We start from the raw sequence: 27536 nt of genomic DNA on the forward strand, positions 1-27536 counted from the left end.
TAGTGTATATTAGACACTGTTGGGTGTCATGGAGAATTAAAAGAAAAGCATAAGCAAAATTATGGAGAAGCACTTCCAATCTATGGCTGTCTTGTTTGTACATCTGTAATTTCTAACCTTCCAGTGGGTTTTAGGACATGTGGACCCCCAACCACTCCCTCGCACCAAAAGCCACAGGTGTTTTGCTCTCAATCCATTCACTTCTGTCAGGTCCTCGTTTTGACCAACATATTTATGTTTGTGCAGTGGCTGACTAAAGCTAACTATTGTATAAGGAAAAGGCTAACACTAAGGTAATCATGTTTAGGTAGAGACCTCAACAGGTAAGAGCAGTGCCTCATCCCTGGCTGTAGCTGGGGTTGGTAAATAGCGCTTATTCTAATCAAGACATAATGGTCCCTCATTTTCTCAGTTGGCATGTTTCTTCCTTTCCTTGAGTTGACTTAGTGGACTTTTATGTTCCTTTTGAACTTACACAACTATTTTGTACTGGAGGTTGACTCAGCAAAAGTATCAACTCATCATTGTATAGCTGCCTGTGTTTCCTTTCTTGCTCTTGACTTTGGGGAGACAGAGATCCACAGAGTGACTCTGAATTCACTTATTGAATATTTGGCCCCTGCTACCATTCTCTTCCTATAAGAGAGCAATCATGTTTTGTGTGATGTCTTCATCTGATTTGGCTCTGTTTCCTTCTTCCTATAATAGCATATAGTTAGCGTAACAGAGTGCTAACTTATTCTCCTCTCTGCCTTTCATTAAGATGAAATGCATTAGCAGTTCGAAGAATTGTGTTTGATAATGTAAGAGTGACTCGAGTGCTTTGCTGTATGACTATGAAAGAAGTTTGAATTCCATTATCTAATACCCACTTCAGGAATTCATCTTGAATAGGAGCAGAGTAGTATACATGCATCCCATATGCCTATTATGACACCCCCAAAGCCTTTTGGGGGCCTAGCTAATATGATACCAGTTTTGTGCTGATCGTATGGTGGCGGTGTGTTTCCATATACACACGTTTTACTGTTTGCTCAATTTTAAATATTTACTGTAGTGCAAGTCACATCTTGTAAACTTGCCCAGATTGGGGGATTCCCATTCAATTCGTAAAACATTTTTTAGTTACTGGGTGCCAAGATGTTAACTCATAGATACTCACGACCAGATGCATGAAGATACATGCTCAAACTACATGAGTAGAAACTTGAAAGGTGAACTGAAAGAAGGTGCACTGTGAAACTTTCTTAGGAGCACTCTCTTTAAGGCGATAGGCATAAAATGATTTCGTAAAGAAAAGTCGTTGACTTTGCATTCCCTTGTCCGGTTGTGGTAGCCTGAAGTATAACAGTAGGAACACAAGTGGGTCCCTGCTTGAGAGTTGCTGTTGCTACGGCATTTCCTGTGCATTTCCACTTTTCAGCAACAGCTAGCGGGAGAGCGGTTGTTTCATTGAGGGCTCAGGAGAACATGCTTCTGAGCATTGGACTCAGCCTTTAAATTAATTAAATTCTGTATCTTTGTATTATTTTAAAATACTTCTTTTTTGCCTCCTTACTTACTTTTACCCACTGAGTCCTTTCCTAGTCTCGGTTCCGTATTACTGTTTGCGATGAGCTTGTCTGTCTGTCTGCTTCCTTTCTCTAATTTTTCTGGACGCAATGTCTCTGTGGTCTGCCCAGGAACTTCAAATAGGAATCCTAGAAAGAAGCTTCATGGATTTGGGGGACAGATTAATTAGTCTGCTCTGCTGTTGCCAGTTACTTTTTGCCCAATGGACAGGCTCGTGGAGGAACCATTTAAGGTGAATAGCCTCTCAGTAAGTCAGAGAACTGGTGTAGTCACCTAGAGAAAACTACTACTGCTTATGTGCTTGAGCTTAATTCGTTTTGTATAATATTATAAACTGTACTTGAGGTTAGATATTGATGTTTCAAAGTCATGGAATCATTTCAAAATTTAGGTCTGAGGATTTTTTTTGGTGTTTTGGTAAATAATAAAACCCAGCTCAAGCTGGGTAAGCACGACGGCGACGTTCCTGGCTCACATAACTAATAAAAGCAGGGGTAGGTAAGTCAGGCCACGTGGGTCCAGGTGCTTAAACAGTGTCACCCGGAGTCTCTTGACTATCACCTCTCTTCTCTGGCTCTGTTCGGTGTTGGCTGTGTTCATCACGGTAGGCTCACTAAAATGGTGGCAAAGGTGCCCTCAGCAGCTACAGGTTTGGTAATTCCAGAATAAAGAGAGCACTCCTCTCCCAGACGTTCTAGTAAAATTCCTGGGACTGGTTGTCATGGTCCTGTTCATCCCTGAATCAATCATTGTCGCTGTCTGTCCAAGGCAGGTTACATGCCATCCTGTGCCCAGGCCCCCAAAACCGCATTGCCTGAGTATGGGGGTAGGAGTGGTTCCTCCACACAAAAAGGAGAATATGGTATGCAGAAGAGGGAATGGAGATTGGAAAGGCAGGCACCACAGGGGTATCCTGTAATAGGATGTAGCGTGAATTGACTCTGAAGTGATACATAGTTTCACACACTGTCTATAGAAATGATTTGGAATTAATGCATATCCATATACCATCACTTATAGTTTTACATGTCAGTGTTCTCTTCCAACTAGATAGCAAAGCTCTCAAAAACAATAGCCATCTTAGATCTACTGGACTCTTTAAAAGCAAGTACAGTATGTGCTCATGGTCAGTACTGATAAATGTTTATTGATGCTGCTGAAACGGCGGTTTCCTTCTTGCAACATACCCATTATTGTTGGTGGGAAATACTTCTGGAGTTGTACCATGCAGTGCTGATTGAGAATAAGTGCACGCCCAGTCCATATTTAATGAGCAAAAGGAGAAGGAACAGCCTGGCCTGTGTGCAGTACTGCAGGGCTAGTGCGATGTGTGAACATAAATTTGGTGCATGCAAACTGTAGAATGTGCTTCGTGGACTACAGAGGAAGACATTAGAGATTAAAACAATTTTTTTTTTTGCTCAATTTTGCTCAATTCCAAAGAATGGCTGTAGTGTAATGAATTGTAGAGTGTCTTCAATGTGAAGTGTAGGCAGTTGTGCCAGACTGCTCACAGCTCTTGAATTATTTGATGTCCAAACATTCAAGAGTATGGAAAAATAAAAGTGACAGGAAAAGAAATCCTTATAGAACTTCTTGTGACAGGTTAAAGTTTAATCAGAGCAAATAATGCAGATTTCCCATTTATTATAACCCCAATAGAAAGGCAGGACTTGTGTTTACAAAGCATGTTGTTTGGGAGATCTTTGTAAATTACAATCTGGAAATCGCAAGCCCTCCTGGGGGTAATCTCATCCATTAGATAAAGACAACTTGGGTATGCAGTAGATCCAGAAGAGCAAGTTACATGGAGAACATGAACAGGGAGCAGTCCTAAGAATTACAGGGGATAAGATGCAGTTAATTTACAGACATAGTTTGTTAAAGGAGATAATTACATCACTGGAACAACTGGAAAGCTGTGCTGGACTGCAGTGCGTGCTCTCTGCCCTGCAGCTGGGGGTTCAAGACAACAGAGACAGCGAAAGAACTTACTTTATGAGGTATTGAGGAGCTTGGCTGACTTCATTGTGAAATGATAACGACCTACCTGCCTTTTTTGGATTGCATTTTGCACAGCTAAACTGGATTCCTAGACTCAGTAAGAGCTGAGAACTACTTTTCACTTCTACTTTTTGAACATTCACTTGGGTCACATTCAGCCAAGCTCTGATAGATAAATATTGAACGGTAGTTTTCATTTCCTCTAAAAAGTCATTTGAGCTATTTTGTTCATATTCAGCACAGTGTGATTATGTTTCTCTTATGGAACTGCAGTCACGCCGTCATTGAAATGGTACTTTTTGTCAGTTTACTGAATAGCAAGAACAAAAAAATAATAACGTTTTAAAAAGCCTTAAGATATTGGTCAACACAAGGACTCTTACAGTTGAAGTTGTTTGCCAGTGTTTATGCTCAAATGTTCAGACCTGTCTGGCTCTTTTGTTTTGCACGTGTAGGGGTTATAGGCAGCCAGGCCACATTCCTCATTGATTTATACAAATATATTACAGATTGTTAACCTCCTGCCAAATATCAGGGATTCCAGTTCTTGTTGAGCTCAGTTACTTTAGGTGAGACTTGCGTCTGTCGTCTCTTTATTGCCCACCAGAGTGACTGTTACTTGATTTGGGGTAATTCCAGAGGGAGTCATTGTAGATAAAAAAGCATCATGTATATTATGTCCTAAAATTCTTAAGAGTAATATTTATTACTTTTGACTCAATGCATTTCCTACCCTTTATGAGTAATATACCTTAGTTTTTACTGTGATAGTGTTTACTAAGTAATTAAGTCAGACGAAAGTTCATGTTTTAGTGTACAGCAATATTTCCCAAAATGTCTTCTGTGGAGTACTGGGTCGATAGGATGTCGATACCCAGCATTTAGCATCATAAAGGATCCTCCTAGGACTTGCACTTCCCTTGATGACACTTGTGAGTTTTGGTGGAGAATGTAATACACTCCGTTTCCCAGGTGAAATTAATAATGGCACCTTAAAAAAAGAAAAAGCATGATCTCCTTGAACCAGCATGAGTCACTTCTACCTAACACCATTCTTTCTGTAGCCTAAAAAATATATGATTATATACATCAAAATTCATACAAGAATGCTCTACTCCACTCCATGCACTGTGACATATCTCTTTAAAAATTCCCCTTTTTAAAAATTACCAATGAAAATTAGGGCCTTTTCTCAAAATGGTTTAATATTTAGTGCAATTAGCATTGGCTTCAGTGCGCTCAGCTTTGCATATCTCAGGTGGACTCCAGTTGCTACAGGTGGCATCAGTGAGTCTTAATATTTTGAAGAGTGTGATCTGACTTTGAGGAAAATAACTTGGGTGGATTAGATGCTGCTCTAGAATTGTGTCATACAAAGAGTGTTTGAAAACGGTTTCATGAGAGGAAGCAACATAGCATACTGCCACGGCTGTGAGGTAACTAACAACGGTCTGAGAGCAGGTGACATTGATTCAGCAGTATTTTATGATCACTTCATTTTCCATTTATGTCCCCGTCAAAATTTTGTTTGCCTTTTAGAAATTACTAAAATGTCTTGTATAGTGCAAACTCTTAAGTGCAATAAGAACTGGAGTTACTATTGTACTTGTTTACCCGAGGCAGTGATAAGCACTGTATTTTTTTCATTAAGGAACTATATTAATAATAATGGAAAACATTTTAAAGTAACGTTTAAGCAGCACAACTAATGGTGCAGTTTCTGTGTTTGTGCTTGATTTTAGTACATACCATTTTTAATTTATTGCTGTTTTGTTTTACTACAAAAATAGAAGCAACAGAGATAGAAAGAAGCTTGGTGATTGTGGAACTCCTTTTTCTTCAAAAGGAAGAAAAAAGTGCAGCTTATCAAACTTTGTGGATTTAGTGGAAAGAAGATGGTTCACAGGAACCTATGAATAAATGGGAGTTAACTCGAATTACCAAATTGAAAGAGTTGTTTTGATAAACATCCCAGGTATCAAATCCATGCATAATAGCAATCATATTTTTCATAGTATGGCACTCAGAATTTATGGTACTATCTTTCATAAATTTACTAATTAGGTGTTTTTACATTAGCAGAATAGTTTTTCGTAGTAAGTCACATTAATGACATTAGAAGACTTTAGAATTTAAAAAAAATTAACTTTGAAAATAGATGATTAAAACTTTAGCAATCAGAATATTTGGAAGTAAATAAATGTGAAGAAGAAATGCAATTGATCTTAATTGATTGTAATGGAGTTGTAGAACTCACCCCAAGCTGCCCATAATTAAAAAGTAGTTTGGATCTGGCTGTGAAGTCTGTGTGGTTGGTGGTGGTGGTGTTCACCCCACCAGATTTAACTTAATTATAGTGTTCTTTAGTTTCTTTTAAAGTTTCGTTTAGATTCACAGAGAAGTACCAAATATTGCGGGACCCATATAGCCCAGAAATGCTGTGGCGTGGCGAACCATCTAGGCATTACAAGTGTAACCACGGTAATATACAAAGTGGATAATTGAGAGTCAGGCCTGCATTTTAGTAATTGGTAATTATATGCGCATTTATAATTAGTTTCTTTGAAAAGAGTGTTATTAAACTTTGTAAAATGAAAGAAAATAATATGAATAGCGTTTTATTAGCCTTTTCTTAGTAGTTTTTAAAATTAAAGTTTATTGGAGTGACAATGGTTAGTCAAGTTACATACGTTTGAGGTGTACAATTCTGTAATAACATCATCTATATATCATTGTGTGTTCACCACCCAGAGTCAGTTCTCCTTCCATCACCATATATTTGACTCCCTTTTACTCTCTTCTACTATTCCTCCTCTCCCCTTTATTTACCCTCTGGTAACCACTGAGCTATTGTCTGTGTCTATGAGTTTTTGTTTCTTTATTTGTTTGTCTTGTTCCTTTGTTGCGTTTCCTAATAGTTATATTATATTCTCATCAAGAAATTTACTTACAGCTTGTTTATAAGTGGTTTGTTTAATTTTTCATACGTTTGGTGAATATCTCGTGTACCAGATAGTGTGCTACGTATGGTTGAAATTAAAGGAAAATTTGTCCTTTGGCCTGACAATGTTTTTACTATTAAAGGCTTTGTTTTTAAAACTTAAATATTGTATTAGTTGTAGGATTTGATACTGAATTCATCCATCCAAACTTAATTATTACATTTGTTAGTCTGTCTTTACCATTTAAAAGTGATAGAGTTTAACAGTGCAGTTCTTCCCACCACCACCAGAAGAGAGTTTAAATTTCACAGTTTGATTAGCATGACATTTGGAATTTTAAAACTAAGAATTTATGCCCTTTCCAGGAAAATTACATGATTTATCAGGATGAGAAGATTCTTTTACCAAAAAAAAAAAAAAGAAAGAAGAAAGAAAGAAATTTCTCCATATTTTATCATACTTATTTTCACAGGCTTGATTTAAATTCCAGGAAAAAGAAAACTTCATTGCAGTGTCCATCGTCTCCAATGAATGCTCAATCTGTCTCTTTAATAATTCTGGAACTGTGAATTGAGAAGCACCATATTCTTCCTAGGCTGCAGTTTTGGAACTATCTCCATCAGCAAGTTCTACCTAAGATCTTAACTAAGGAAACTCTCCAAGCAGATGTTCTTATGCTCCAGCTATGTTGCTTTCTCTTTGCTCCTATGCATTTTGTCACCACTTAACCAAGTGCTCCTCTCCTGAACTTTCACATTGATATTTTTAAAATATTTTTCTCATTTTTCAATTACAGTTAATATGCAATATTATTATATTAGTTTCAGGTGTACAACATAGTGATTAGACATTTGTATAACTTACGAGGTGATCACCCCAATAAATCTAGTACCCATCTGACCCATACATAGTTATTACATTATTATTGACTATATTCCTTATGCTATACCCTATATCTCCTTGACTGGTTTGTAACTACCAATTTGTGCTTCTTAATCCCTTTCCCTTTTTCACTTGTCCCCCAACCCCCTTCCCATCTGGCAACCATCAGTTTGTTCTCGTATCTATGAGTTTGTTTCTGTTTTGTTTTGTTCTTTACGTTCCAAATGTAAGTGAGATCATAGCATTTGTCTTTCTCTGTCTGACTTACTCCACTCAACACAATATCCTCTGGATCCATCCATGTTGTTGCAGACGGCAAGATTTTATTATTTTTTGTGGCTGCATAATATTCCATTGTATATATGTACCACCTCTTCTTTATCCATTCATCCATTGATGGACAACCAGGTTGCCTCCATATCTTGGCTGTTGTAAATAATGTTGTAATGAGCATAATGCACGTGTCCCTTTGAAGTAGTGTTTTGGGTTTCTTTGGATAAATACTCAGAAGTGGGATTGCTGGATCCTTCTTTGTCTCTTATTATAGCTTTTGTTTTAAAGTCTGGTATAAGTATTGCTACTCCAGCTTTCTTTTTGTTTCCATTTTCATGAAATGTCTTTTTCCATCCCTTTACTTTCAGTCTGAGTGTCTTCAATGTGAAGTGTAGGCAGCATATGTAAGGGTCTTGTTTTTTATCACTTCAGCCTTCAGTCTTTATCCCTTCAGTCTTTTGATTGGAGCAATTAGTCCACTTGCATTTAAAGTAATTGTTGATAGATATATAGTTGTTGCCATTTTATTATTCATATTTTTTCTTCCTAAAGAAGTCTCTTTAACATTTTTTGTAATACTGGTTTAATGATGATGAATTCCTTTTGCTTTCTCTTGTCTGGGAAGCTTTTTATCTGTCCTTCGATTCTAAATGATAGCCTTGCTGGGTAGAGTAATCTTGGTTGTAGATCCTGCTTTTCAACATTTTGAATATTTCATGCCAGTCCCTTCCGGACTGCAAAGTTTCTGTTGATAAATCACCTGACAGTCTTATGGGAGCTCCCTTGTAGGTAACTAACTGCTTTTTCCTTGCTGCTGTTAAGATTCTCTCTTTGTCTTTCACCTTTGGCATTTTCAGTATGATGTATCATGATGTGGGCCTGTTTGGGTTCATTTTGTTTGGGACTCTCTATGCTTCCTGGGGTTGTATGTCTATTTCCTTTACCAGGTTAAGAAAGTTTTCCATCATTATTTCTTCAAACAGATTTTCAATTACTTGTTCTTTCTATTTTTTGGGTATCCCTATGTTGCTAATGTTGGCATGCTTGGTGTTGTCCCAGAAGCCCCTTAAACTAGCCTCATTTCTTTGGATTCTTTTTTTTTTCTTTTTGCTGTTCTAATTGGGGTTTTTGTGCTACCTTATCTTTTAAATCACTGATTCGACCCTATGCTTCATCTAATCTACTGTTGATTCCCTCTAATGTATTCTTCATTTCAGTTATTCTATTCTTCATTTTTGATTGATTCTTTTTTATGTTTTCTATCTCCATTTTTGTATTTCCTATCTCTTTGTTGAAGTTCTCACTGAGATCACTGAGCATCCTTATAACCAGTGTTTTGATCTCTACATCTGGTAGATTGCTTGTCTTCATTTTGTTTTATTCTTTTTCTGGAGCTTTGCTCTCTCGAGTTCTTTCATTTCTTTGTTTCCCCTTTTTGGCTGCCTCCCTGTGTTTGTTTCTGTGTACTAGGTAAAGGTGCTATGTCTCCCAGTATTAATAGAGTGGCCTTATATAGTAGGTGTCCTGTGGGGCCCAGCGGTGTAGTTTCCCTTGTCATCTGAGCCTGGTGCTCCAGGTGTGTCCCTTGTGTGGACTGTGTGTGCCTTTCTGTTGTAGTTGAGACTTGGTTGCTGTTTGCACGTTGGTGGGAAGGATTGACCCTCAGGCTGATTGGTAAGGACTGGCTGTGACTGCAATGAAGGAGCTACTGTGCAGGGGCTGACTCTACAGAGCAAGATTTCTTTAGCAGGGCTCTGATGCCTGCCCAGTCTTCTCTTTGGCCTCATCTTGTGCCCTGCATGGGGCCACCTGGCATGAGCCACAAAGCAATCCACAGATGGCCATTGCCCGCATGGGTCTCGGAGGTGCCTAGGAGGGGCTAAGCTGTGAACAAAGTCCTTGGCCACTAGTGACAGGCTTTGGGCTGCTTAGCAAGAGTTATGGGTCACAGTGAGGCTAGATGCTGCTTGTTTGGGGTTTGTGAACCTTTGAGAGATTTTAGGAAAGTTCGTAGTACAAGCCAAGATGATATTTGTATGTGGAAGCCACTGGGAGTTGCTTCGGTAGGCCTGAGAGTTGGATGGGGTGGGGTTCTCAGGGAATCACTAGGGCAGGGCAAACAGTGTCAGCTAAGTTGACAGATACTCATATATGGCACTCGCCTAAGTCAGCATGGTAGGAGATGGAAGCTCTCAACAAAGGAACAGTGCTATCTACCAGCACTTCTGTCTGGGAGAAAGCTGCCGCTCCAGCCCTCATCGTGAAGCTAGACAATTCAGTTCCTCCCTGCATGTCCCTGGCAGTTTTCGAGTTGCTACCTCAACACTGGAGCTCAGAGCAAGAGAGTCCATCAGTCAGTAAGTTTGTGCACAGGCCTTTTAAGAGGAGCACCAGGGACTCTAGCTGCCCTCCATCTCGCTCAATAATCTCCACTGGTTTTCACAGCCAAAAGTTGTGGGGATTTCTCTTTTCCTCACTGAAACCCTGGGCTAGGAAGCCTGGTGTGAGGCTGTAATCCCTCACTCCTCCAGGGGAGGGGACCTCCACAGCTGAGATAGCCCTCCAAATTTTTAACTGCCACACGCGGGTGTGGGACCAGCCTTTCTGCATCTCTGCCGCTCCTACCAGTCTCCATGTGGCTTCATCTGTATGTCCTTAGTTATAGGACTTCTGTTCAGCTAGACTTCAGGCGATTGTCATTGATGGTTCTTTTTTAGTGTAGTTGTAGTTTTGATGTGATTGTGAGTGGAGGCAAGTACAGGGTTTACCTACTCTGACATCTTGACTGGAAATTCTCATATTGATATTAAAGTGTCATATCCCTTTAGGTATTCTTACATATTATCACATGATCAACATTTGCCTTTTTCTCCTCTATTTAATCAGATTGAGGGTTATGTGTAAGACATACAGGTTATTTCTTTGTTTATTGCCACCTGCTTAATATTTCTTTCTTTCTTTTAGGTTATTTGATGTGTGCACAGTGTCACGAACAGACAGAGAAACCAAACTAACATTAGTATTCGAACATGTTGATCAAGACTTGACCACTTATTTGGATAAAGTTCCAGAGCCTGGAGTGCCCACGGAAACCATAAAGGTACTAAGAATCATCTTTCTACCAGTGTGACTGGTCAAACAGTCACACTATTATAGTCTATTAAGCAATGGCATTCTTTCCTCACGCAAATTGATAGAATTAAAGCTTTTGGAAGTCAATATATATAAATATACCCAATATAACTAAGTGGGATGTTTACAGAATAAGATATATTCTAGTTCATTAATCTTAGGACTCAGTGGGAAAATCCTTTAGTTCTAATACGTTTATTGAAAAATATCTATTTGTATGTTATCTAGCTCTAATCTTGTAAAGTATAGTGTGGTAAATATAGCTGCGTCTTTTTCTGATGGTTCATGAACTCTGAGAGATATAATTTGAAACATCATTCATGAGCACATTGAATATTATAATTGTATACTGGCTGCAGGACATATCTATGCTATGTAAGTCTGAAATACTGATTATTAGGCCCTTTCTCCATTTTTTATCGTTCATAAAACATAGAAAGCCTAAATGCCAGGTACCATCCCAAACTCCTGGGATTCAAAGACGACTTGAACTCCTTACAGGTCAGCAAGCTAAATACAGTGTACTTCCTAGGAGTTCTTTCTTCTTTTAAGTCTCATGGGAAAAGCTACTTATAAAGTTTTGTCGGTCTTAATTCCATTTTGCTTAATTGAACTTCCCACTGGATCTTTTAGATCTATGCACATTATGTGCTGGTCTTCATGGAGACCCTTTTGTTTTGTGAATTAGGTGACCTAATTAAACACACTCCTTATCTTATCAATTCACTATTTAGAAATAAGTTATAGAATTCAGCATCCATTGCCGGGTGGGAGGGGAAGTAGAGGAGCAGGTGAAAAAGTTAAAAGGGTTAAAAAATACAAACTGGTATTTACTGAATAGTCAGGGATATAAAATACATCCTAGGAAATATAGTCAAGAATACAGTAATAACTGTGTATAGTGCCAGGTGGGTACTAGACTTATCAGGGGATCACTTGATTAATTATATAAATATCTAACCACTGTTATACACCTCAAGTTAATATAAAAATAATATTGAATGTCAACTGTAATTGAAAAATTAAAACAATATATTTGAAAGAATTCAGCATCATTTTAGATAGGGAGTGAATAACTGAAAATAGTTTATCTTCTGAACACAGTAAGAAATGTCTTTTAGTGATAGTGGCGAGGTGGTATTCCCAGATACTGACACATTTAGAACTTGACATATTGAATGATTTATTCCTTTGGTTTTAGACTAATATAGAATTTATTTTCTCCCATCTGCCTTTCATAAAAAAAAATTTATTTAAAAAAAAATGTTGCTCAGTAATGGTCTCATTTCTTCCTGAGCAGTTTCAAGGACATTAAATCCCTTTAAGTATAGGTATTCCTAATTATCTGCTCTATCTCTTCACCCCTTTCCCTCTCAAATTCTGTTCCAGTCCTATGGCTTCAGTTCTCTCCTTTATGAGTTTGTCCAAAACTCCATGTTCAGCATGCAGGGGCATAGCCCCTTTTCATGAGCTCTTATTTTCTGACCAAATTGGACTAATCCCCATTCTCTTAATGTGGCTCATAATTTCCTGCTTCTGTGGCTCTCCTTCTCATTGCCATTTCTTTGCTCCCCCCGCCCATAACCATCTGCTTAAAATTTCCAAGGCTCACCCCAAATATCATTTGATCAGCTTTTACAGCTGGATGTAATCTCATTTGTCTTGAAGCACTTGAGCACTTTTTCTCTCCCTTTTTATCTTCATTCTTAATTTTTAAACATTTTCTGAACTATGCTAATCTTCTTTTCTTCCTTATTAAATACTAAGGAGTTTTTTGGGGGTTTTGTTTGTTTGTTTTTCTGGTAATTTGAGCATTTGTGATCATTTAAGGTCATTACTGAAAACATGAATAATCATTGAAAAGCACTAGAATACCATCCAGTGGACAGTTTTAAGCTGAATATATAATTGATGCAATATATGTTTTTAATAAACACATGATTTCTGGGATTGGTTTCTGTGATTGATTTCTTTTTAAAAATTGGTATGCAGGATAAACATCTGCTAGGGAGGAGGTTGCGGCTAGTTGAGGTTCTGGTTAATTGAAGCACACAAACTGGAGAACAGAAGTATTTCATTATTACATAGACTTCATTTGTGAGAAGTCTCAACAACTGTATCAAGAGAATGTTGTTATGGTGAACAACCTATTGAGAACATAGATTAGATTCTTTATATAGAATGTTTTATTGTAATGAGTTTTTCTGCATATACTTGTGCAAATATTAATTGACCATGTACAGGGAGAGTTCTCTGCTAGGCACTTTGGGGACCCAGAATTAAATTAGTCATGAACATAGGTTCCAGGACCTTAGAGTATCAGGGAAGAGGTCAGGGCACACAGAAGTATGTGGTACACGTTCTCTATAGTTAAATAGGTTAGGGGGTGTTTGCAAGTGAAAAAACAAAAACCTATTTGTCCATAAGCACAATCTGTAGCGGATGTTTTGCATTATGATCCCAAAATATCTTCTAAAATGTTCTTAAAAATCATAGATATTATTGACATTGTCTGATATGTATCAGAACATGCCATGTTGCAAAATAATTATAAATATGTAAAATATTTTGACATGAAATATATGTAAAATAGAAAATCAAGGAAAGACCTCCAACAGGATTGCATAGGCTAAGGGAATTTTCCTCAATCACCTGTGTGTTTCCCGCTGTGTTTACAGTGGCACTGGTTCCCTGTCAGCCCACTTAAATTCCAGATATTCTAGTGCTCATTCAGGACATAAATTGCACTGGTGGGCAGAGGTTCGATAAAACCGAGGTGCTCCGTAGTCTCTTGACTAGATATTATAGGAGTAAAATTTCTGTGTTCAATACCATTTTCATCAGACCTGTTTGTTTTCTAATAACCCCATGATGGGCTTATTTTCCCAGTTTACTTATATTACAGTTTTTTTAATGAATTTACATACCATTTGTGTTTGTTTGTTTGTTTGTTTGTTTGTTTGTTTGTTTGTTTAAGGCACAAAACCATTCTCTGAATCCCTAAGTTTTTGTGAAGGTTGATAATTGGGTGAATTCATGGGGAAATTTTGTAATTGTTGCATAGTGCTCATGTCAGACTTTGATAAAGTGAGTTAAGGGGATAGTATTGAACTGAAAATTGTTATTGAGAGGCTCATGAGAATAAGATAAAAGTATAGGTGGTTCTTTCCAATATTTTAAAATATACCTTATTCTAAAACAAAACAGATTAAACAGATACATCTTATTCCTACTTCATCATGAGGTTTTCATCACATTCTTGAATATCTTTTCTGGATGTCCTAAGGTATATCCATTCATGTTGATGGTGACATTTTCATAAAGAAGTCTATTACCTCCTATACTGTGAAGTCAATAAATATCAAATTTTGCTTCATAGGCTTATCATTGCCATATCTTGCTTTCTTCTTTCTAACTCAGGAGTTATTTTTTGATGTACTTAATTATGAAGGAATTCGGTGCCGTCTTTATTTAATTTTTATTTGATTGTTTGAGATTTGATACTGTCTTCTTGGCCTTGCAAGCTAATACCTATGAGTCAGTAATTGAAACCTTAATGATTGTTATATTTTTTTCTTTTAGGGTTCATGATAAATTTTGAGTCTGTGCTTATATAGTACATTCTGTTTATGGGGCTTTATGAGAAAAAAACAGGCCTTTCAGATTGTTATTTTTTGTCTTTCGGGCCTTTATCTGCCACCCTATAAGAAAAGATCAGGAAGAACATTCCCTTACCTTCTTCCTTCGTCATTTGCAACCCAGAAAAAGAACTACACATATATGGTGGGGTATATGTGGCAAGAGACTCCGGTGTACAATCTTATGCTTTCCATGCTTTCAAAATGTAATGCCCTGTTTTACTGAACTAAAATGTGGTACTTAGGCCTCCCTTTATATTATATTTCCTAGTAAATGACCTGGCTTCTCATTTATAAACTCTATGAGAACCTGGTATCATTCTTTGGACATTCTGTGAATGTAACATGTTTGATGCAATTGGCAATATAATTTCACAAGTGTAAATTTGAAGGCACTGAAAAGTCACATAAAAAGAAGATCAACTGCCTCTCCAAAATAGGACAAGGTTCTTTTAGCTCAAGACCATATGGCCTCTTTGGATGACTCAATCTTGGAATAAAAATTCTATTTTATTTATGTATCTCTATGACAAATGAATTCTATAGGGCTTGAGAAGGCCAAAAAAGCTCAAAGTTTGTGTGTCTGTATGGGTCATTTTCTCTGTGAATTACATTTCGTTTTATCTTCAGTTGAATGTTTCCTAGAGATTTCTGTTGGTTGTAATAGTTTCAGTAGGAGATAAAGCATACTATTAGGTTTATTTTACAAAACCCAGACTTCAGAGACTGACATATACTCTTAATAGCACCTGTTTTCTGCCTCTGGGAAATATCTGTTTTCATGAACAATATCTGCTTGCAGTAAACAGTGGCTCTGGTGTCAGTATGGGATGCCCAGGGCTGATTCATCTTTCTCCAGCTGACATAATGCAAAGTGACTGACTGGTCCCCTGTACTGCAGATGAGGAAAGTCTCCCAGAGCCTTCCCTCCTCTCATTCCTAAAGGAATCAAGCCATGGCCCCTTTCAGCTTCTGGTGGTCTCCACTTTGCCTGAATTATGAGCAGGTGATTTGTCTCATCTTTGCAGGACACAGAGCAAATTAACATGAAAATATCGCTACTCTGAAAACATGGCAGGCTTGAATGCCCTGTCGCTTCTGGTCATTAGCCATCTGCTACTGACACTCATACTCTGTTTATCACATTTGAAATTCAGAGCAGATGTTGCATAATAAAGAGATCTTAAAAACATGGCAAGAAATTCAAAGAACAAATACTCCTCAATAATGATAAGGATCCTGGAAGGAATTTTTTTTTTTTCAATCGCCTATCATGGCTGGACTAATTGAAGAGACTATGTTTTTAAAGCACGTACACATGCACACGTCTCTTCTGATATTTAATGCGCACTACTTTTCATAGTAACATGAAATAATTTTAAAATAACATGCTTACTTGTATGTGAAAGATGCCTGAGAGGACTGTTTAATACAATTAATTTTAATAAGCAAAGTGAGACGTTACAATAACAGTAGGTCTGGTGCAAAGGATGTCTCATAGGTCAGTCTGATTTTTACTCTCAGATGGGCCTCAACTTACAGCAGTTTGACTTCCAATAGTTCACTCCTATAGTACAGTTGGTCTCGTAGAGCTTGTAGCTGGCCAGTGTGGTTTCCCAGTTTATTTTTTTCTTGGTACTCAAGATCCTTTGTTCCCCACACACTTACCCATCACTGTCTCCTCCTCTAGACCCCACCATCTTCATCACTGCTACTATCTCTCTTCCTCCCTCTCTCTTCCTCTCTCTCTCTCTCTCTCTCTCTCTCTCTCTCCCTCTCTCTCTCACACACACACACACACAGCTTTCCTAGGCGCTGCGTTACACACACACACACACACACACACACACACACAGCTTTCCTAGGCTCTGCGTTACACACACACACACACACACACACACACACACACACAGCTTTCCTAGGCTCTGCGTTTCTCTGCCACAGCTTCCCCTTCAGTCTCTGGCTGTAGGCTCTCTCCAACCTCAGACCTAAGAGTCTTCCTTTTAGTTCCACTAACGTTCCACATTAACGGAGCATTTTATAAGATTCGTTATTATAATGTTTTACCTAATTGATTTATACACGTTCCAGACCCTTATTATGCCTTATAAAAAGCACATTATTCGTAGTATTTAACTATTGTGCTTAGAGGCATTCTGCTTTTTTTTTAAAAAAAAGCAGGTATCTGAACTTTTATCAGGAATGTAACGTATATTATAGTTTTTCTCTGTGAAAACTCAGCGTCAAATATGTTTCTCAAAGGAAAACTCAAAGGAAATGTTTTTTCCAACCAAACACCCTCATCCACACCCTTACCCGTGTATGTGTACACACACACGCGCGCACACACACACACACACACACACACAGAATTTGGGAGGATTTTTTTTTAAAGGGGAGCATCAGATATATTGCTAAGCAAAAGTTAAGCAGCCAGTTGGAGACTAGTTAGTTAAATCAAAGTAGTCCTAGTAATTGGCTATTGACTCAAATAGGAGAGAATAATACGAAGGAAGTGAGTCCACACTGAGTTTCAGGGGAAATGTAGGATGAGTAGGCTACAACTGTTGTAACTTTCCATAACTCAAAGAACTTCTTCAGGGAGGATTTTTTAGATAATCTAGATTTAGATGACTGTCCCAGAAGCAAATCCTTAAGCAATTTCACAGGCCCTTGTAGTAGCTGAAAATACCGGAAGAAAGAGGACAGACTTATGCAAATACATAATTATCTAAAAGAATGTCATAATAAACTATAACAAGAGTTATTTGGAGGTTTGGTGGGTTTTGTTTTTTGTTTTTCTAACAGGAAATATGAGTTTTAAAAAAGTGTTTTCTAAAGGTTCTGCAAGACTGACTCACTAAAACAAATGCTGACTCACTAAAATCAGCAAATGACACATTGATGAAGCTAATAACAGGTAAGTTGGAATTTCTTTAGAAAATGGTTCCTCACCTTCGGCACTGAATCTGTTTATAGTGCCCATTAAAAGGTTACAGGCAGTATGTATCCAGTCTGTACCACTATTGTGACGGGTAGCAGAGTGACAGGCCTGCATAGAAGATGCACATTCCTCATTTAAGTTTAGCATGTGCGTAAACTTCTTGGTTACAGTCTCTTTTCTGGCTCTTTTCCTCTAAATGTTGGAATATCCCAGGCTTTACCCTTAGCCCTGTTCTCTTCCCTGTCTACATTCTCTGGCCAGGTGATATCATTTAGTCCAGAATCTTCGTATATCATTTATTCTCCTGCCAGGCCTCTCCCCCACACTCTAAATGCATTGTGGTCAGCCAGCCATTTGATATCTCTTCATCAAACATTGACCAAGAATCTTCTCCCGACCTCAAGCTTTCCCCATCTGCCCAGTTGTTTGAGCCTCAAACCTAGGCATCATCCTTGGTTTCTTGTTTTTCTTCACAATCTCCATCCAATCCATTTGCAAGTACTTGTGATTTATCTCCTCCCCCTAAGATATACCCAATCCAACTACTTCTCAGTATCTTCACTGCTAAAGCTCTAGTCCAACCCATCAAACCAGCTTCCTAACTCAATATGCTGCTTCCACTTCTGCCCCTTTTTCCATCATCCTCTGTATAACAACTAGAGGGACTGTATTAAAATATAAATACAAGTGTTATTTCCCCTATGACCTATAAAATAAAATCAAAAGTCCTACATGATCTGGTGCTCTTTCTTCCTACACCCTCCAGACTCTAATCTGTCTCCACCCTTCTGGTTCACTGTTCTTCAGCCACACCCGCTTTCTTTCTATTCTTCCAACATGTCTCCAGCTCAGAGTGTGTGTACTTCCTGTTCATTGGAATGTTCCACACCTCTGTCTCCCAAGCCCCACAAGGAGGATTCTATTTCTTATCATTCTAGCCCCAACACATGTCATATTTTCATGATTCTTTTTTGACCACCTCAGCTAAAGCTCCACATCTAATGATGGTTTGCCACATTACATTACAATTGTCCTATATTATCTTCTTCATGAGACTGAGCTGAAAGTAATTTCTTATGTTTGTTGTTTATCTTTACCAACTAGAAGACCGGTAAGAGCTTTGAAGTCAGACCTCTAGTTTGTTGCAGTATTCCTAGTACCGGCATACTGTCTGGAATATCAGGGACCCTCAGTAAACAAGTGTTGGTAACTATACTAGGTCTTACCTTATTAACCCTCTAATTAACTCTGAAATATAGGCATCAATATTCCCGTTATACTTTTTCAGGGATAGATTTTATGTCATATATATTGGAGATGCCAGGGGTGCCAAAAAACTGTATATACATGACTTGTATTCATCTTGTGTTACCGGTATGTATTGCATATTACAATTTTAATACAGTTTTTTTTTCTTAAAATGTGTACATTTTTTGGCACTACACACACACACACACACACACACACACAATAGAAAAATAAGCTGAGGGTCTGTCATATGTCAACACATCCATTTGTCTCACCACATTCAGTTCTTTATGGTGGGCAGGGAAACTGGGATTATCCACATTGCTAAGAATTTCCTTGGTTGGTTTGGTTTAGATACAGTCTAAAATCAATAACTGATCTCCATTAAAGCTGTACAGCATTTTCTCTTTTATTACAGTACTGACTTAACAAAATTCCAGAAATTGTTCTCTTTCAGTGTTGGACTGTTTTAAATATGTTTTATACAAAGGATGGGAAACCTAGTCCAGTGAAGAAATTGACTGAAGCTATGAATTTTAGACCCCATTCTCATCTCTTAGGGGTAAAAGATAATTAGGTTAGTTACACATTTTTTTTAATTTAAACATAAGTTTGTATATATTCACCATTGTATGCCAATTTCCCTATCCCCACCATGAGAAGTAGCAGATTCAAAGAGTTGTTTCTTTTTTAAAAAATCTAATTGACAATTTGAATTTTTATCATTCTTGTCCATAAATTTTAGATACCTTTATGTATTGTGGAATTTGGAATTTAAGAAAACACCATTCTACCAGGGCAATTGCTAATAATTTACAGTCACTACATTTTAAATTAGTTAAAGGCATATAGAGAAGGTATCCATCAGTTATCTAAGATAGTATCTTATTCCTCATTCCTAAGAAAGGTGGAAAGGATTAATCAATCCTTTTCATTGCACTTAAGGAAATCAGTACTGGTTCTAGTAAATATTTGTTTAATTAGTAAGTGCTTTTACTAACAGTTTGTAATAAAACCTTGGCAATCATGAGAGATAGCTCCAGCATATGAAATATTTGTTGGGATTGCTATCACTCTGCTCTTCCTCTTCCTCATCATCACTCTCAAGAGCAAAATTCTCCAAAAAAGGTTGAATCCATTGGAAAATCAGAGGAAAGTTTGACTTGAATTTGGATTCCTGTATCTAAATCAGGGCTTTATTGCCAAGCCTCTGCACACTGTGACACTTGAAGTGTCAGGAAGGAAAAGAGAATTCCTTGAATATCAGAAATAATCAAGTGTAAATCTAATCTCTGAAAACTATGGCCACTATCATACAACGGTAAGGTTAATTTGGATGCCTGAAAAATAGGCTAGACTCAACAAATGTTGCAAAAATGAGTTACTGCCTAATAAAGGGTTAATAACATTAGGTACACATAATCTTCTGTTTCTCCAGGTGTGGTCAGTGAATGATCTATGGCCCACCGACTGGGGTGCTCATTTCACATGGCAGCCCTGCCCTAATCCATTCCCCAGCCCCACACATAATCCCAGGAGGGAGTTTCTAATAAGTACCCTCTGATGATGCTTTTTGACCCGACAGTTTAAAAAATACTCTCCTGCAGTGGGACATATGACATGACCAGGAAATGGAAACATCTCTCTTGCATTCTGATATGCTTGCCTGTGCACAGGTAACCCCGGCCGTTCAGCAGGCTCTAATCTAAGACCAGATAAAGTCACCTATACATACACTTGTTCTAAAAGCACTTAAGGTTTATTTCTATTGGAAAATGCTAACTCATTAATACAAATTGAAGACGCTTAGGAACAGGAGAATTCTACGTAAAAATTATTAAGCCATTCAGAAATCTAGTCTTTAAAAAAGAAGCGTTCATGACACATCATAATTTAACCTTTGAAAGGTGCTTTTTGTTCCATTTCACTTATGTTGTCATAGTTATCTGTGGTCTTAAATTAGTAAACCATTATCAAACTTCCAAATGTAACTGATCAGAATTCCCAATCCTGTCTTATAGATGAGGAACCAAAACTATGTGAGCCTTAAATGGTGTTTGTTATAGATTTTTAGCATTGACACCAATGTGACCACACATATTAATTCAGGTACTTCCCCTGAGGCTCATGTATTAAAAGCCAGGAGGGCTCAGAATTTCTTCCAGTTGTGGTCCTATGTCTTTAACAAATATAAGCTAGTAGCTTTGTCCCTAACCATACTTGTTCCTTTTTCCTTTCTTGGACAAAACCAAAGAAATATTTATCATTCTATTTTAGTATAGTCATACCACTTTTAGATTGGAAAGCTAAAATAGGACATAGCAGGGAACCGGGGACCCCAGGGCATAGGAAGTTTCCCTATAAATTAAGTTTAGGAACTGCAGCATTAACAGTCAATTAACTCTACATTGAGCGATCAGGTATTGATCGATCTGGAAAGTTATCCTCATTGTAAGATGTTCTGTGGATATGGTTAGTGTGGAATGAACACTTGCATTACTCTTTGTCGACGTTTTAGTTTCACTAATATATCACACTCTCATGTTCAAACCTAGAACTGAGAAGTTCACCATCACCCATAGCTGAAGACCTGTCGTGTGTGTTGAGAGTAAGATGGTATAAAAGCTGCAGGTGATGCCGCTGCTTCCCCCGTCCCCCTCCTTCTATGAAAATATATTCTGGGTCAGGAGGATGGGGTACAAGAAGAAGGAAGGAATTGGTTGGTGATAACAAGAGAAGAATTGATTGAATGGGTGCCAGGAAAAAAAGGGGAGTTTTATGTACCTGCAATAACCTCCCCCCCGAAAGCATCTTTATTAAAAGCATGTGATTATTCTGAGTATAAATATCAGAAAAATTACACTACCAACTCTTGTTCTCTCGTTATGATTATTACTCTAGCCATAGCACTTTATCTTGTAAACCTGAAGTTCTTTAATATTTAAACTAGATATAAGAGATGGGGTGATTTGTGTCTTCAGGGCAAAACTATATGAACGCAAATAAATGACGTACAAAGACAAAAAATTTGGGTTAAATTTTGTCTTTGACATCATCTGTTATCAATGTTGCCACTATACTCACAGCCCTTGATATGCACCTCATCATGGCTGTAGATCTTGAGAAACACTTAGGAACTGGGAAGAAAGAAAAATATAAATTACATTAGAATGAATTAAGAAACAGAGCTGCATCTTGGTACCCTCCCAAGCGGAGAGATTTATGAAAGCATCACACACCGAGAGAAAGGACTTCTTGCCTTTTCTGTTTCAACTCCATCACTTTCACCACCCCAGTTTCACAGGACTTCTTACTTTATTTATCACCAAGTTCCATAATTAACATATGGTTCATGTTATTGATTTCTCAGGTTTCAAAGTAAAATAAATTGAACTTTCTTCCACATTTAGAATATACAGTTTTTTTAAGGAACTCTAAACAAAGACACACATTATTTGTAAGTTAGAGAGCAGCTGCCAGAAAACAGAAAATTAGGAATGGAGTCATGGGTGAAATAATGGAGATACTGTTCAGAGGTAACCCTTTGTACAGCAGGAAATTTTCCTTAGAAAAGAGACAGCTGAGTTTGCTTGTAAATTTTGCTAGAAATAGGCCTGATTTAGTAACATTTAGTGCTGGTTAGGAGGCTGAAGACAGCACTTTCAGCTTTGGATACCAAGCAAGTGCTGTCTTATATGGTTTTGTATTAAAGTCCAAACACTTTATAGTTCAAAAAGTATGTGTGTATGGGGGGGGGGGGCTGCAATTTTTTTAATGAATAGAATAATATATAAGCAAATATTAGATCTGAGAGTAGAGAAGAACTTTCCAAGAAAAAACAACTATAGGCATTATCATAAAAGAAATCCATAGATTATACTATAAAAATCTTAAGCTTAAAATATAAATAAAACTAAAGGCAAATAAAATACTTGAAAAAAATATGACAGGGGTTTAATATCCTTAACATATAAAAAGCTCTTACAAACCAATAAGAAAAAAATACTCAAATTTATATATGGATCAGGAACATGAACAGTTTCACAAAGAAATGCATGTATACACATAGATAGGTGAAGAAAATATTCAACCTCCCAGATGTAAATCAGAGAAATTTACATTAAAAAATCAGAATGTAGCATGATAGGAGATGATTAAATAAATTACGAAAATTCATTCAATGGAATGATTTTTCCAAAAAACTCATTTTTGAAGAATAATTGCACAAAGAAAGATGAGATCCAAACTGCATATATAATATCCCAATTGTGAAATACATTTCAAATACATGTATAGAAAACTAAAAGGAAATATACTAAAATACTAATAGTGTTCTATCTCTGTTGTGGTATTATCCATCGTTTATGTTTTTGGTCTAAAATGAGTGTGTACTACCACTGCAATAAACCATATGAATTGCCAGTAGTCGACTGCTTTTGCCCTACCAAAATGGAATTTTCATATGATTTAACCCAATATCTTTGTAATCTGACAAAATATCATTTTAACATTCACTACGTGTCATAGGGAATGCCCTTCTATTACAGAGAAGTTGAAGCTCTTACATCTGTACCTTTTCCTTATAGCCCAACATAAGAATTAGCAACTTAGTATCATTTACTTTGCTGTTAGGCAACACAATAGGAGAGAGTTTGTAAAATAATCAATACGTAAACATTAAAAAAACATTTAGTACATATTTACTGATGCTGCTATTGATAAAACAACAAACATGGAAAGACTAGGAAAAAAATGTGATAGATTTTCTAAGAAGACTGACTGACACAATTGTTAGTATCTCTAATCTTACTGGAATTTGACCATTAAATAGTATAATTGGGCTATGGAAGAATTTTATTAGATTGTAAATAGAAGCACTTGTTGGTGAGTTGTAAACTTCTAAGATAATGTCTGCATATAGAATAAAGTTACAAGCCTGGTTTTACTACAGTGGCAGGCACTGGTGTGGGTTTCTTTAATGATCTTTAGATTTTCAATATTTTTTACTTGAAATCAACTTTCAGTCCTCTTGTTAAAAATGAGGTCATAACATTTACGTAATATAGTTAAGCATTTTTTTTAGGATGTATGCATTATTCTTTGCTAAAAAAAGGAATGTTTCTTTTCAAACCTGTATTGGCCTGTGCAGGGAGGTTACCCACAAATAGACAAAACGTGAATGTAGAATAGTTTAATGAAGGACTGTCAGATGTCTTTTCAATTTGTCCTGAAGTAATAAACTATTTAATTCGAGACTCGAAATATTAACAGTGATCTTCATAACATATACGTGCCCTTACAATAACACAGATAACTCCACTATCCACTCAGACAACCTACTAACTTTTTCTTCAAAAATTAGAGAGGAAAGAGGGGAAAGTGATGCCAAACAAAGGAGATTTGAATGTGTGTTTATTATCGTTAAGCTTATTTTTTTTTCTGTCTTCCTTTAAAGTCTGTTGTCCCTTCCCATTGTGGCCCTTTGAACATATGAAGATGAAAATAGACCTGTATGCATGATAGTACATGGAAACTGCTGAGGATACACTGTTTACAGAAAGATAAATACCCGCAGCTTTGGTAGTCCCCTTGTTGGATTTAGAAAATTGGCATCTCCAAATACATTCCAAATAGCTTTTATCCCAGACTGAACCGTCTGCATGGTAGGTAAAATTGCTGTGTTCCAGCTCAGCCCTTTGAGCCCGAAGCTGTCAAAGGTGCAGGCAACAAGCCCTTGATGGTAACCGAAAGTGTTGAGTAGGAGAGAGTCCCATTTCACTCAGACAGAGACCACTGAACTTTCTTTCTTGCAGTCAGAATAACAAAGTCCTAGCCTCTGGTGATTGATGAGCATGTTGCCAGGGGAAATGGACTGGAAAATCGTCGCCTTGTCTTTTACTTGCCACAGGAAAGCCATAACAGAGATCTCTATTCTTCTTGTTCTGATAAGAGGCCTAAGGAAGCATCAAGGAGGGCTGTGAAGCCTGTAAATGTGTTCTATCCAGCCGCTTGCTCAATTGCCTTTTAAAATATGGCTCATAGTTCCCTAACTCTTAAAGTGTACATGTGTGCAGTTGGATAGCCTTTGACAAGCCATGCAGCTTTTGAACACTACAAAGTGGCATGTGAGCTGAGCGAGGCAATTTTCATAAGGACCGGTATCCCCTATTTGCATTTCTATAAATGTATCTGTGTCATGAAATTCCATATGTAGAATTCTTTTACTCTGCTGGCATTGTTAAATTGGATATTTATAGTCTGGGAAAATTTGGGAGCTCAGAAACGTAAGCTGGAGCTAAATTCATAAATGCAAGTAATGGGCTGGCCCTGTGGCTCAGGCGGTTAGAGCCCCATAAATGCAAGTAATATTTTAGTGAGATATGATGTAAGAAGCACCCCCAAAGCACACCTCTTGCCAGAACCTTTGGTTGTAGGGTGCAGAGCTGCTGGGGAAGCTGAGGGCATTACACTTGAAGCTCGGGGTAGCACATGTCTTTGGTAATATTTGAAGAATCAATTCTGAGAGATTCCAGTTCACACCATCTAAGTTGTCACCTGAGAGAGAATGGCTGAAGTTGAATGGAATTCCTATTTATTAACATTTCCACGTTGGTCTTAGCAAAAAGGATCTGTCATTTCAACACTGTTCTCAGCACTTTACGGATTTGGAGTTTTTAAATTTTCATTAAAATATTACTTTGTGATCAGAAATCAGGAATCCTGTTGGCAGTAAACATTCAAAACAGGCTCAGGCATCATTATATACTAGTATATTTGGGAAATGTTTAAGAGATTAACATTTCCACTTCCATGACTTCTTTTTGTGTCTTTTCCAGGTCTATGTTACAGTTCTGAGATAGGAAATGTAAACCTTTCCTAAATTCAGTAGGTCTCTCACAGATGATATTTACAGAAATAACAGCCCATCCACTAAAGTTATTTCCAGAGCCTTTACCTGGTGGAAGTGGTCATGTGTACCATTTTGTTCCCTCTCTGGCCTTGTGCTTCTTACCAGAGTGAGTTGGAGAATTTTATTAATTCCTTTTGTTGGTGGAAAGATAGACTGTGTATCCCTAACTAACTCTCAGTGGCCAAAGAATGGCCATCCTGAGGCCACCACTCTAATGCTGGTTTTGAAAGCCCTCTGGGAAGTGGAAATGCGTCCTTTCTCCCCCAGGGTCAGTAATGTTGCAGGTTATTGCATTCTCTTCCTCTGTTATTCACCCCCCAAGATGAGATGACTGTCTTACACCGAAACTTGCATATTGTTCACTTACTGAATTAATTCCCTGGTTGCTATGAGTATTCCCTAGAAATTTTTGAGAAATTTCTGAGAAACTGACTACATTTTCGTATCAATGAATACACTTTAAAACATCAGAGGGAAGAAAAAGTGAATTGAATAAGTTATTGTTTTTATGAGCATACTCACTACTTCAGAGGCACCAAAATTTCACCCCACGCTATGCCCAGACACTAAATTGAGGAGCCTCTTTGCTGTGTCTTTTTGAAATGCCCTTGGGACTTCTCAAATTTGTTATAAAAACGCTTATCAGTGTGATTTACCCATTACAACTTTCCATTTTTTTCTCCTTAAACTTGACTTTTTTTTTTAACTTGATTTTTGAGTCTTACACAAGATTATGGTTAGGCGATCTTCTGCTGTGCCTCTTTTTTCTTTTCCCTTCTTTTTTATTTTTTATTTTTTTTTTTTTTAATTATGTGCCTTTCTTTGTTCACCTGAGCTGAAATCAGCAAGGCCTAATCTATAACAGAACCACCATTTTCAGTGACCCCGGCAGAGTTTGATTCCTGATTATATTGAGAGAAAGTGGATCTTGTCAAAGTTGGGTCAGATTCCTCAATCTTGCAAAACGTTGCATGCAATTAAATGAATGGGTTTGAACTCAAGTTTCTTTTGTGTGTGTGCTTGTATGTGAGAGAAAGCGTGAAAGAGGTACCCCATGCATAGAATTTTTTAACTGGGCAGCACTTATGGTAGTTAGCTAGAGGCAAGAGATACCCTCTTGGCTCCTAGACCTTCCTGGAAGCTGCCTGCTGGAATAGACTACTGAGAGATGAATTTTCCGTAGTTTCTTTTTGCCTGAGTGATGTTCCTATCCTAATTTATAGATCTTAGAAAGCCATGGAAGAGGGATACTTCTTATATCGAAGGTACTTTGGAAAATTGGAGTCTGCAGTTTCCCACTCAGGAAAATAAACCAGCGTATTAACTCCCAGCAAATGCTACCTCCTTGGTTTGAAGCAGTTTGTAAAGCATTTTTTTCCTGGTTTGTGCGCCCCACATTGTTTCGGCTCCTCTCATCACTGACCAGCTGGCTTGTTGGTGAATAGAGCTGTGGGCCCCTCGCCATGTTTCATGTGAGGTCTTGGCTGGGTGGCAAACAGGCAGCCTGTAGCCAGTGTCAGCAATTCAGGAGGAATTGGCACAGCAGTGTCCCCATTAATTTCTGCTTGTCACATACTGTCATGCAAGTTACACCAGAGAGGAAATGACCGTTAAAAAAAAAAAAGGTACCCTTGTGGCACTGGGTCCCCTCCAGACGTTCCCCGAGGTTAAACAAGTGGATACAATTAGCTCTACACAGACAGCTGTGGGGAAGGGAAAGCTTATAAGTGGGCCCCACAGCAATGTGTCTTTCCTGTTAGCAAGGAGTGTCAGCTATCAACATCTGCCATATTTTAACCCTTCAAAGGAACCGGTAAATTAAGGGGAGCTATTATCCCACGCTCTGCTGATCATTATCAATCATAATGCCTTGCTTGGGAAATTACCACAGAGCTGCTGCCTTGGTGGCGGGTTTTGTCCTTTGGCGAGCGGTTTTTTTTTTATGTTTTTGCTGGGAGCAGAGAAGGGTGGTAGGGGCAAGAGGGTGAGGG

At 37.8% G+C, this 27536-nt stretch overlaps 1 protein-coding gene across 3 annotated transcripts in view; it reads left to right on the top strand.

Annotated features, from left to right (window-relative positions):
- CDK6 (cyclin dependent kinase 6) overlaps positions 1-27536 on the top strand; it is a 222852-nt gene that overhangs the window by 55728 nt on the left and 139588 nt on the right. For all 3 annotated transcript variants that reach the window (XM_081080319.1, XM_081080321.1, XM_081080320.1), the window contains exon 3: positions 10638-10773. In XM_081080319.1, coding sequence (XP_080936445.1) covers positions 10638-10773 — 136 coding nt within the window. The remainder of the gene's footprint in view (positions 1-10637; positions 10774-27536) is intronic.

This window comes from Rhinolophus hipposideros (assembly GCF_964194185.1).
Source record: "Rhinolophus hipposideros genome assembly, chromosome: 18".
Taxonomy (NCBI): domain Eukaryota; kingdom Metazoa; phylum Chordata; class Mammalia; order Chiroptera; family Rhinolophidae; genus Rhinolophus; species Rhinolophus hipposideros.